General features: G+C 37.2%; 1 protein-coding gene across 4 annotated transcripts in view; it reads right to left on the bottom strand.

Moving 5' to 3' along the window:
• Positions 1 to 12,154, bottom strand: part of DNAH6 (dynein axonemal heavy chain 6) — a 181,687-nt gene extending 169,533 nt beyond the window's left edge. For all 4 annotated transcript variants that reach the window (XM_037527731.2, XM_054701796.1, XM_054701795.1 and 1 more), the window contains exons 1-3: positions 11,978 to 12,154; positions 10,530 to 10,770; positions 2,468 to 2,644 (exon numbers count right to left, since the gene is read on the bottom strand). In XM_037527731.2, the coding sequence (XP_037383628.1) occupies positions 2,468 to 2,644; positions 10,530 to 10,748 (396 nt within the window). In that variant the 5' untranslated portion in view covers positions 10,749 to 10,770; positions 11,978 to 12,154. The remainder of the gene's footprint in view (positions 1 to 2,467; positions 2,645 to 10,529; positions 10,771 to 11,977) is intronic.
• Positions 12,155 to 13,723: the final 1,569 nt, after the last annotated feature.

The following is a 13,723-nucleotide window of genomic DNA, read 5'->3' as shown; positions in this document are numbered from 1 at the left end:
TTTTTTTTTTTTTGCTCATTTGCTGTGTTCTCTGCCCTCAATCTCCTCAGCTTTTTCTGATAACCTTGATGTTTTGCAATGAGTGAAATATTGGAGCGCTGTTACCAAAACTCATAATAAACTTTACTTCTTCGCAAATATGAGAGGGGAAGCATATATTTTACTGCCTCATAATTGCCTGTTCTGTAGACCAGTGCTGCCCACATTTAAATGTGCATGCCAATTACCTGGGTTTTCTGTTAAAACGCATCTTCTGATTCAGTCCATCTGGGATGGACCCTAAGATTCTGTATTTCTGACCTGTTCCCAGGAGATGCAGCTGGTGCTGGCCTATGGGCCACACTTGGAACACCAAGATTAAGTCCCCACCATGTTCACACTCTTGAGCTTTTCTGATTCCCAGGTTCCACTGTCTGCACTCTTAGTACCATTCACACTCCCTATTCCTCCCCAACAAACTTTAGGGCAGTATCATTCAAAATGAGGTTGATAGCTCTGTCTGAGGAAATCTGAACCAAATTCCAAGGGTTATCACCTTTTCTCTCTCATACTTTAAGGGTAATTGGCTTTATCACAGAATAACCTTCTCACACCTGCTTTGTTGAATGACTGATATAAACACATAAATTTTATATTTGTTGTCTGTTAACATAGTTAATTAGAGGCTTTCACTTCTATAAGAAATGTGTTACCACAGTTCTGTGAATAACTTCCCCAGAAAGTTTGTATTCACAGAGATCACTGTTCTTTGTCTCTGATTGAGTAGATACCTTGTTGAACAGAAGTTTGAGGGGAAATTCTGGAAAGAACAGAGCTGGAAGAAATACATCTTTGAGCTCAAAAACTAAATGTGCTTCCTTAATTTACTGACCAGGGATAGCAGCAAAGGCACTGTTTTATGTAAAACAACAGGTCAAACCAGATACCCAGAAACAGGGGAAATACACATCACTACTTTGTCCCAATATTTCAATATTTCAAGAAGGGTTAACTTTAATATTTTTATGAGACAACAGTATGAATATTTTAATAGAAATTGTGTTTATTCTCTTTACTATAGCTTTTAAAATGTTCTAAGTGAAAGATTTATTCAATGCCAAAGTCTCCAACTGTCCTCCTACCTTTCCCTCCTTCTCCCTTTTTGTTTCCCAGGAAATCTTCATTTGTTGCATTCTAAACTCCTTCTGATAAATTAATACCATACTCTCCCCACCTCCCCCATGACACTTTCCTCAGAATATATGGACTTTTCCTTTTATATGGAATATCCCTTTTTCCCCACATTTTTCCCTCACTCCATTGAATTCTTCACATAATTAAAGCTAAATACAACCAAGCATAACCTACAGCTTAACGTTCCTTTTCAGCCCCCTCCCTTCATCCACATACCCATACAAATTTTCTCATCTTTAAAAATTCAAGCTCTTGGAGTCTATACCAAATGAATTAATTTATGGCTTATCAAATCTTTGCTGTCCCTACTTAAAATACTTTGTTCTATTTCCCAGAAACTAAATTCACTGAGGCTATTTTAATGCAATTTACCATTTAATATCATTCTCTCACCCAAACTATGTGAGTGTTCTTCCAGTTGGCTTCCTGAGTCTCTAATTCACTCACATATCAACCTCACTGACTTTCTACTCATTCCTCCAAGCTTAGTGCATTCCCCTAGGGTAGCTTTTCCTCCACTGATTATGAGCATCCAACCAGTTTAGTTCTCCATCATTTTGTACCTTGAATGACCAATGAAAACTCTTATTACATCCCACTGTGCTTGAGTGTTCACTTGTCTATCTGATTACTTCCATAGATTGAAATCCTCAAGGACAGAGTTTCCCTTCCATTCTTCATTTATAGCACTCTAGCCCAATGCCCGAAAGACAACTTGCACTGAAATGTTTAACAAGTGAGGAAGGATCCTCCAATAAAAAGTTCAGAGAAATGTCAGCTTTATCGGCATTTTTATTGTGAGGATGTCTTCCACATTTTCTCCCACTTCTGCTCCATACTTCAATTACCTACAAAAGAAACCATATAAATCCATGCTCTGCTGATTTCTCCCCAGAGTTGTATTCACTTATTCCCTACTAGGCAACTTCCCCAACTATACAACTCTAACCAATTATAAAAGTTCTCTCCTTTGTTGGTTCAGTCTTTATTTTATTGCACTTCACTAAGTTCTTCAAAGACTGCCATTTTGAGGATGATGATGAAAACCACAAAAGTTGTAATAAATTAAAAACATTGTGTCTCCTTTTAACATGCAAGATATCAGAAGACACTAAGTTGAAGTTTTCCTTTATGATTTTCCTCTACTGTCCAAACTGAGAATTATTATATTCCTCAAATCCATTATACAACTTAATAGAGATTGTGCCACTATTCTTGAGTTTAAAGCATGTTAGCAAAGCTATTTAAAATTAAAATTAAATTTTAAGATTAATTAAGTACTTTAATACTATACCTTTTTAATTCTTTTCACAGCATCTTGGTGCTCAGGAAAATGAACAACTGATTTTTTGTACTGTGTTTCTTCAGTGCTTTCTGGAGGTTTTATGATTCCGGAAGCTATTAACTGAAATCGGTTCATTTCATGTATGTATTCTGGTCTTTTATGATCTTGGTAGACTTTTAGCACTGGCTTTGGAGAAAAAAGAGACATGCTAATTTTTAGAACATTAACATGAATTTGTCTTATTCTTTACTACTTTTGGACTCTATCATCTTCATGGGAAATTGACCATGTACCTGGACTAGTTTCCTATGCCAGCCACAATTATTGTAGCAGCTACTACTAATGTCTGTCCATAACCTATTGCTTAACTAAGACTTTTCTACTTGGTTTCCATTAATTCTGTACTTTAATAACAGGCACTTCTAGGAGTAAAATTATGAGAGAGGAATGAATTCATACACTCATTAACTGTCATGACAAATGTCTGTCATTCTCTACAACATGCAGTCTTCCCATCTGTACCGAAAAGTCACTAATCACTCCCCATAGACATAACTGATTGAAGATATAAAAACAAACAAAAAAATGTGATGTTAGGTTGATCTAATTTCAAACTAAGGGAGTAAAAATCTGTCTTTTAACATATAGGCTAAAGCCCAGAATTCATCATTAATGGCTTTAAGTTTCTAAGAATTATACATTTGGAATGATGGATAATCTTTTATATACTGGAGTGAGGGAAAGAAGCTTGAGAGTAAGTACAGTAAAGAGCTGTTAAGTTTACAGGCATGTGTACATTACATCTGGTTTTGGGTAAAATTCCTCTTGAGCCATTCACTGAAGAAAGACTAGTTGGAGATACAGATATAGGGTGTGGGGGAGTGAGGGTTCAGCTATATAACCTTGTGGGAAAGGAATGCAGATCAAAATCACAAGCTAAGAAGGGGGAGAAAAACTACTGTAAAACAAAGGAAAACATTGATAAAATAAAAAGGAAACATACTGAATTAACAAATGGGAGAAAACATTTGGAAATCATATATCTGATAAGCAGTTAATATCTAAAATATATAAAGAATTCCCACAATTCAAAAGCAGGAAACCAAACAATCCAATTCAGAAATCAGCAGAGAATCTGTATAGACATTTTCCCAAAGCAGTTATACAGAGAGATGGTGAACAGGTACATGAAGTTATTTAACATCAAGGAAATGCAATCAAACCACAACAAGATATTACCTCAAGCCTATTAGAATGGCTATTATGAAGAAGATAAGAAAATGAATTCTCATAAACCATAATAGTGATCATCTCTGAGAAAGATAGAGCATTGAGGCTGGAATGGGGTATAAAATGTATTTGAACTAATTTTCTAATATTGTATCCCTTTATAAATAGTGAATCAAAATAGGGAAAAATCAGAATTAACCTTGAGGACAAATAATTGTTAACTATATTTCTATTGTAGTTTTTGGCATATTAAAATTTTCATAGGGGCCTCCCCGGTGGCGCAGCCAGTTGAGCACAGCAGTGTGAAGCAGTCTTTAGCCTCTGCAGTGTGTGTTCAATTCCCAACCAGCCAGGGAGATACCCACATGGCACAGCAGACCTCTCCTGTCTTGCCCACTGCTCCCCTCAGCATTGCATTTCAGTCAATCTGCCTGTTCTGTTCCCCACTCTCTGGTGGATCCTCTCACCCTCTCGCATCTCTGGCCTGTACCCAGCTCTAAATAAAATCTTTAAAAAAATAAGAAAATACCTAAAAAAATAAAAAAAATTCATAATAATAAATAGAAGTGGAGGGAAACTTCTTATTATATAACTAATATTAGCAAAATCAGCAGCAGCAAATAATTACCCTAAGTAATAAAACCCAAGTGTTATGAAAATCAGTTACAAGAGGACTATTTTCACTATCACTTTTATTTTTAAATTCTCAGGTTGGAGCATTTAGAACAGGGCTCTGTAAGCAGGCGTCCAGATAGCAAAAACACTATGCATGTGGGTCATAGTCTCTATCACAACTACTCTTTATGATAGCACCAAAACAGTCTTAGACAAAATGAAAATAAATGGCTGTGGCTGTGATCCAATAAAATAGGATTTACAAAAACAGGTTATAGAACTGAATTTGACCCATGGATTGTATTTGTTGATCCTTGATCTGGAAAATAAAACAATTGGTGTAAACATTAGAAAAGAAAGGCAAAATTATGTTAATAATATTTATTTATATACCTGAAAAATAAAAGCATAAGTCCTAAAGTAAATACATGAATTTAAAAGGATATTATTGAGGTTTCTGGTACAAAGTAAATACATAAAATCCACTTGCTTTTCTCCATACTGAAAAAAAAAAAACATTGGGGAAGAAATCCACTTATAATAAAAAGCAAGTATGAAACAAGTATGAAAATATTTAAGTATTACTTTAACAAGAAAAGATTAGGACATTTCAATAGCAAATGATACAATCTCATGAAGGATGAAAAACAAAAACTGTAAAAATGTAAGAAAATGCCAATGTTGAGTGTGAAAATCACATAATCATTGCCATAGATACCAAAAAGGCATTTGATAAAATTCACATCTATTTTTCATAAAAATAATTAATCCAAAATTAGGTAGACAAATCTTTAACATCTCAATGGCTAATATCATACTCAATAGAGGAACACTTAAAAACATTTATATGACAATCAGAAAAAATACAAGAATGTCCACTGTTTCCACTATCATTTCTAAAATTCTAGGTTATTAGCCAATGTAATTAGTTAAAAGAGAAATGATAAGCACAAAATTCAAAATAAGGTGGTAAAGGTATCATTATTATCACATGATTTTATTGTTTACCTGAAATAATCAGAAAAACTATTACAAAATTGGCATATAGAAACAGTAACCTGCTAATAAACTTAAAAAGAACTATGTAAAATTCATAAGAAGAAAACTTCATGATGGTCATGTAGGAAAAATAAAACAAATGAAATTCCATTTTATTCTTGACTTGAAAAACTAATTATAATAAAAATATCAGGTTTAAGTTAATATAAAAATTTAATATGCTCTTAAGAGAAATACTTACAGGATGCCTTAGAGATTAGACAAACTGAGTCTAAATTTATACATAAAAGTAAATAAAAAGAATTACCATAAAACACATATAAATAGGATTATAAATGAAAGAGGAGAAATCACAACAGACTCGGTACAAATCAAAAGAATAATCAAAGATTACTATGAACACTTATATGTAAACAAATTCAACAACCTAGAAGAGATGGACAAATTCCTAGAATGATATAACCATCCAAAGCTGGACAAAGAAGAAAAAGAACAACTAAACAGACCAATTACAAGCAGCAAAATTGAGGCAGTAATCAAAGCACTCCCCAAAAACAAAAGCCCAGGCCCAGACGGCTTTACAAATAAATTCTACCAAATGTTCAGCAGTGAATTAGTACCTATCCTACACAAACTCTTTCAAAAAATTGAAAAAGAAAGAATACTACCAAATATCTTCTATGAAGCCAACATTACACTAATACCAAAACCAAACAAAGACAGCACAAAAAAAGAAAATTACAGGCCAATCTCCCTAATGAACATTGATGCAAAAATCCTCAACAAAATCCTTGCCAAAAGAATCCAACAATGCATCCATAAGATAATTCCACCACGACCAAGTAGGATTTATTCCAGGGACACAAGGATGGTTCAACATCCGAAAATCAATCAATGTAATTCAACACATCAACAAAAAGAAATATAAAAACCATATGATAATATCCATAGATGCTGAGAAAGCATTCGACAAAGTACAATACCCATTTATGATAAAGGCCCTTGAAATTCTCGGGATACAAGGAACATACCTCAACATCATAAAGGCCATCTGTGACAAGCCCACAGCCAATATCATTCTCAATGGTGAAAAGCTGAAAGCATTCCCATTAAGATCTGGAATAAGACAAGGATGTCTACTCTTACCACTGCTTTTCAACATAATACTGGAAGTCCTAGCCAGAGCAATAAGACAAAAGAAAGGCATACAAGGAATCCAAATAGGCAAGGAAAAAGTCAAACTATCACTATTCGCAGACGATATGATAACATACATAGAGAACCCCAAAAACTCCACAGAAAAACTAATTAAATTCATCAATCAGTTTAGTAAAGTGGCAGGATACAAAATCAACACAATTCAGTAGCCTTCCTATACACAAACAATAAATCTGAAGAAAAAGAAATCAAGAAAACCATTCCTTTTATTATTGAAACAAAAAAAAATCAAATACTTGGGAATAAACCTAACAAAAGAAGTAAAGGACCTATACAAAGAAAACTATAAAACACTGTTAAAAGAAATAGAAGTAGACACAAAGAAATGGAAAGACATCCCCTGCTCATGGATTGGAAGAATCAACATTATTAAAATAGCCATTCTCCCAAAAGCAATATGCAGATTCAATGCTATTCCAATAAAAATCCCAATGACATTCTTCAAAGAAATAGAACAAATACTGATGAAATTCATATGGAACCACAAAAAAAACCATGAATAGCCAAAGCCCTACTGATAAAAACAAAGGAGAAAGGAGGTATCACACTTCCAAACTTCAAGCTATACTACAAAGCCACAATAATTAAAACAGTTTGGTATTGGAACAAAAAGAGACATACAGATCAATGGAACTGAATAGAGAGCCCAGAAATAAAGCCACACCTATATGAACAACTAATCTTTGTCAAAGGAGCAAAGAATATGCAATGGAACATGGACAATTTGTTCAATAAATGGTGCTGGGAAAACTGGGTTGCTACATGCAAAAGAATGAAGCTTGACTACTACCTAACACCATGCACAAAAACCAACTCAAAATGGATTAAAGAACTAGACATAAGACCTGAAACCATAAAATTCATAGAAGGAAATATAGGCAAAACACTACATGACATGCACCTCAAAGACATCTTTACAGACACATCACCCAAAGCAGTGATAGTGAAGGCAAAGATAAACAACTGGAACTACATCAAATTAAAGAGCTTTTGCACAGCAAAAGAGACAATAACAAAAACAAAGAGAAACCCCACCGACTGGGAGAACATTTTTGCACACAACACTAATGATAAAAGACTGATCACAAAAATCTACAAAGAGCTGATGAGACTCAACAAAAACAAAAAAATAATCCAGTCAAAAAATGGGTGGAAGAGCTAAAAAGAAATTTCTCTGAAGAGGGAATGCAAATGGCCAACAGGCATATGAAAAAATGTTCAACATCACTTGTAATCAGGGAAATGCAAATTAAAACTACAAGGAGATGCCATCTTACACCAGTGAGAATGGCACATATTAAAAAAACTAGCAACAACAAATGTTGGTGAGGATGTGGAGAAAAAGGAACTCTCCTACGCTGCTGGTGGGAGTGCAAACTGGTCCAACCACTATGGAGACCTGTGTGGAGAGTCCTCAACCTACTAAAGATAGAGCTTCCATATGATACAGCAATTCCACTCCTAGGTATTTACCCAAAGGACACAGAAACATTAATTCCAAAAGGCACCTGCACCCCTGTTTATAGCGGCACTATTTACAATAGCTAAGCTTTGGAAACAACCCAAATACCCAAAAATAGATGACTGGATCTAGAAGATGTGGTACATATATACAATGGAATATTACTCAGCCATCAAAAAGATAAACTCATGAAATTTGCAGCAACATGGATGGAGCTGGAAGGGATCATGCTCAGCAAAAAAAGCCAGAAAGAAAAAGAAAAATACCGGACCTCATAGGAGAAATCTAGAAAACCTAAATAAGGGACCAGGAAAAGGAATAACTATAAGAAAGAAAAAATCAAAATCAACAAACAACTATAAACCAGAGACACACTATGGTGGGGGTGGGGAAAGGAGGGGTTGGGGCCAAAATAAGGGGGGTGCAATTGTATAGGGAATATAAAAATAAAAAAATTAAATTAAATTAAAAAAATAAATTCATACATCAAAGTAAATAAAAAGAATTACCTTAAAAGTTTGGGGGGGGGGAGGAGTTCTTAGGGAAGACCAGTCCTTTCAGATATTAAAATATATTATAAAACTACAATAACTAAAGCCATATTCTAGATATGAATGGAAAATAGATCAATGGACCAGAAGAGAAAGTACAGTAATAGAGCACAAAATATAAAGGGAATCAACCCTATAATAAAGGTGATAATCTTAGAAAAATATATTATTCAATGAATGACAATGAAATAACTGAATAGCTATTAGGAAATTGGATTGTCTTACACATTATAGTGGGAAAAAATCTGAATAGACCAAAGATATAAATTAAATGTAAAAGAGCAAAAATAATAAAAATAATTCCAAAGTAATTTGTAAAGAACAGTATACCTAAGGAGTCACTAGATAATTTATTTTTATTTTTATAATCTTGCTAAATAGAGGGTCTAAGTACTACATAAAACTCAGAAGACAAGCTACATAAAAATTAGGGATTAAAATCATACTTTAAAAACTTACAATGCTTATTACAAATAATGGGCTTATTTTCCTAATATATGAAGAGCTTATATAAATCAATAAGAAAAATGCTAACTATGCAATTAGAAAATAAGAAATAGAGATTTGCATACATCATGGAAAGAAGTACAAGACTTTCAAACACATTACAAGATGTTCAACTTACTAAAGACATGCAAATTAAAACTACTCTGAGAGGTCATTTTTCTCCTACCAGTGTAGCAATATTTAACCAAAATTGAGTATGTAACTATCATTTGACTTGCAATTTTATTTCCAGGAATTCTGTTACAGATCGTATCTCATGTTTATGAAAAGACACTTGTATAAGATTATTTACTGTAACACTGTTACACTGCAAAATTATTTTAAACACTGAAAGTCCATAAATATTTTCCTTACTAAATAAATTATGGTACATTCGACTATGACAGAAAATTATGAGCTATAAAAGTAACTGGTAAAAAAGAACTTTTGAGCTACTATGAGATGATCTCCAAGCCATGCATTAAAGAAAGAAAGAGGCAGAAAGATTGGTTTAGACTGCTGGTTTTAGGCTTATACAACATAATAGACCTCTGAAAAGATACACGAAAACTGGTATCATCAATTGCCTCTACAGAAGGAAACTGGATGAATGATGGACAGTGGTAGAAGTGAAGTTTAACTGTTTAACATTCATCCAGTTTCTATGGCTCATCATATTCTGTCATAGATGAATATACCATAATTTATATAAGAACTGAATATTTAAGAACTGAACTTTTATTTTTTTTTATAGTTTTTTTTTTTTTATAGAGGCATGTCTTTATTTATTTATTTATTTATTTATTTTATTTGTTTGTTTGTTTTGTTTATACAAGCACTGGGTACAGTCAGAAGCGCGGGAGGGTGAGAGAATTCACCAGAGCCAGAGTGGGGAGCAGAGCAGGCAGAAGGACCGAAGTACACTGCTGAGGGGAGCAGCAGGTGGCAGGAGAGGTCTGCGCACCATGTGGGATCCTCCTCCAGTGGCCGGGGAGCAGCCGGGGATCGAACCGGTGCCGCAGAGGCCGCGGGCAGCTTCGCAACCCAGCACTCAACCGCTGCGCCACCGGGGAGGCCCCTGAACTTTTATTTTTTAAAAAGATTTATTTATTTATTTATACAAGCACTGGGGTACAGTCAGAAGCGCGGGAGGGTGAGAGAATTCACCAGAACCAGAGGGGAGAGCAGAGCAGGCAGACAGACGAAGTACACTGCTGAGGGGAGCAGCGGGTGAGACAGGAGAGGTCTGCGCGCCATGTGGGACCCTCACCAGGCGGCAGGGGATCGAACCGGCGCTGCAGAGGCTGCGGGCAGCTTTGCAACCCACCACTCAACCCCTGCGCCGCCACCAGGGAGGCTCAAGAACTGAACTTTTAAACCCATTTTTACAACTCCGCCCTGCGGGCCACCCCTCCACCCCCAACTCCGCCCTGCGGCACCCCCTCCTCAGGAATTTTGCAACTTTCTCTGTAACCAGAACTGGCTAAAATGCTGCCTGTTTTCCACTTACCAGAGGCTCTAGTTTTACAGGTTGCTGTCTTTTTCTTGTCCTCTCCTGAGCTTTTGTAATGCGCCTAAATGTCAGGGTTTCCTTATCAGATTCATTTTCTGTTGGCAATACAACACTCAGTCTTCCCCTTATACTATTCAGTCTTGAAGGCCCAGGGATTTCTCCATCCTCTTCATTATACTTCAGGTTGAAGTCATTCCCTGAGTCAGGAAAAGCCATCCTCACTCCTGGAAAGGGAAGGCTGAGGGGGAAAAAAAAGATCAAGAAGATTGGGTAAGCTGGGCAAATGGAAGATACTTAAAAAGTAAGGAGAACTAAATTCACTCACCTTGAAAGAAAAAATCTGTCCAAGTCAGACCATTTTCAAAGTGAGGATTTGAAAATGGAAGAATGAAAATCAGGAACTGTGCCTGGCTTTCAAGAAGCCCTATAGCTGGGGGCTGGGATATGGTGGTGACCTAGGAATTTGAATTTCTAAAAGTTCTTTGGTACTGCTACAGCTTTCACTGATTTGGGGACCATACTGGCCTAGATTTGGGAGAATGAAGGGAAATATGATTAGTACTGATATCAATGTTTCTCATACTTGAGAATGCAAAATACTTCTTGGGGAGCTTGTTCAAATGGTAACTGGAATACAGGCAATTTGAGAAACAGCCTAGGCTTGTTTGAAAAAAAGAGACAGAGGGGAAAAAATGAGTTGAGGCCTAAATCCTCAAACAGTGATTCTGGAGCTTTTATGGGCATGAGAATCAACTGAGGAATTTGTTAAAATACGATTCATACACTAAAAGGAGCAGGATCCTGAAACATTAGAACTATGAGCCTTTTAGTCTTGAATCCTCACCACCACCACACCCTACTAGATGGGTGTAGATACTTACCTTCAAAACAGTATCATAGCACACTTGCTTGAACTAGGTTGTGGTCTAAATCTACAATGGCCTATCAAAACGTAATGCAAATATCCTCTGCAATTTGAAATTTTCAAATAACTACATTCAAAACCAAAAAATAAGCAGGTAAATTTGCGTTTACCTGTGCAGCAGGTAAAATGTGTTTTATTTAAGCCAAAATATTACCATTCCAACATGTCATCAATATAAAACTTATTAGTATTTTATTTTTTATTACATCTTGGTTGTCCAGAGTGTACTTCCCAATTAGAGTACATCTGAGTTCAGATTAGCTACAGGTGGCTAATGGCTACCTCACTGGAGAGCTCAGGCCCACAGTGACTGACTACTCAGTGTGAGAACTTGGACAAGTCCCTTGTGCTCTCCTCACTGTCCTCCCTCTAGAATGACAAGGAAATAATAGGTAATTACTGAAAGCCTTTCCAGAGACTTCCTCTGCCTCTCTGAAGCTTTCCGCCAGTACCCTGGAAGCTAAGCTGAGTCTTGGCCTAGCAGCCTAGTGCAGTCCAACACTGGACCCGCAGGACTCACCAAGTCAGACCCCCGCAGCGGCCCCCGCGGGTCTCCAGAGGCTGCAGAGCCGCGCCTGGGATAGAAAGTTGCTCTAGCCGGGAATGTTTCCCGTTGCCGGGCAGTCACCGGGTCTCCAGGGGTGCACTTTTGGGGACCTGTCGCCACGGCAAAACCCCAGCCAATCGCAGCTCTAGGTCCAAGACCCCGCCGGACAATCTAGCCGATCAACGTCCCTGAAACGACTCCTACGTCGCTAATTGGTGGAGAGCCCGCGTTTGCCCCGCCCAGCCCCTCCTCCCGGCCGGGCGCTCCGCCTTGGCAGGTAGACCCGCCGCTAAGGGTGAGCAGTGGTTTCGGCCCTTGGTCTATGAGCCACCCTCGCGCAATGATCCCTATTTCCTGCGGAGATCTTTTTTTCCACAGGCTGAAGACTGACGTGACTTTCGCTGTAAGCTAATTGAGGAGAGTCAAGTGTCTCCGAGAGGGAGGCGCGCTTTGGAGACAGCTCTGGCCCGGCTCTCGAAGGGAGCGCCTGTCCCGCGCCGCCGCCCACCTGCCGGCCCAGCCCTGGGGTGTCGGTGCCCGAAGGCGCTAGGAATGCGGACTCTTCTCAGACTGCAGCGTGTTCATTCAACTAGTGTGCTCTTTCCCTTGCCATCGCATGAACCCATGTTATTAAGGCCGTGCCCTCTTTACCAAAGCAGACCCTGGGCCTTGTTTTGCTGGGGAAGTCCCCAGACGACGGCTGCTAATGCTGTGGAGGTGCGACCCACAGAAGCCCGCTGCTGTTTTCTTACTTAAGATTCCTTTTTCCAGTTGGTTTCCCTTTGCATCAGGGAAAGGGAGGGCAACACTTTCTCCTCTTTGAGGAAATATTACACCAGATGGCTGTCTTAGTTTTCAGTCTCCCCTCCAAAATGACAATCGCTGCTGGAACTCTTTATCTTTGTATGCTCTTTTTGATCCCTCTTTTTTTTTTTTTTGCTTTGATATTTGTTTCTTGCCTTGATTGCTAAGCCCTATATGAAGTGCTTTTCATGTTATACCCACAGCCTATAATTTCTCAATCTTAGCATATGTCAGTAATTGTTTTACATGCTGAGTATGACACCACATGCAAGGCAGGGAATCATGTAACAACAGAACTGGAATGGAGATTAATCCAGCTCTCATTTGATTCGTAAAAGAACTGAGATGCAGAGAGATGGCAGATGATTTTCTCCTAGGTCAGTCAACTATTTGTGACAGAAATAAAACCAGAATACAGGTCTCCTAATCTCTAACCAGGAATTGGAAACAGCAAAACATAATAAATACTGGTTTCCCAACAGGGGAATGGTACACACAAAGTTAATCAGAGCCAATAAAATATGAGCCAATAAAGTACATAATAATTTATATAAACTAGTAGTGAAAAATGAAAGTCAAAGCCAACTAAATACCTCAGAGCATGAAACTATAATTTGTAATGCTGGACATATCAAAAAATAGATTTAATTTCGGATGTTCAATGAAATTTTCAATCTGTTTCCTTAATTTTTTGGAAATAAAGTCGCTTCTCAGTTCCAAAATTCCTTGTTAAGTACATGAAAATGATTGTATTCTATTGTTCTCATGTGCACCTGAGAGCATTCCAAGAGCCAAGGACAGTGGGGATGGAAGATATAGAAACATGGAATATTTTGAAGGTGATGCTATATTGAACACTAGTCATCAAATCTCTCTAAGCTTATTATTTTTTTTAAGATTTATTTATTTATTTTT

This window comes from Talpa occidentalis, unplaced genomic scaffold (genome assembly GCF_014898055.3).
Source record: "Talpa occidentalis isolate TD23 unplaced genomic scaffold, MPIMG_talOcc4v2.1 talOcc4.5, whole genome shotgun sequence".
NCBI lineage: Eukaryota > Metazoa > Chordata > Mammalia > Eulipotyphla > Talpidae > Talpa > Talpa occidentalis.
This window is presented reverse-complemented; position numbering and strand designations above follow the sequence as displayed.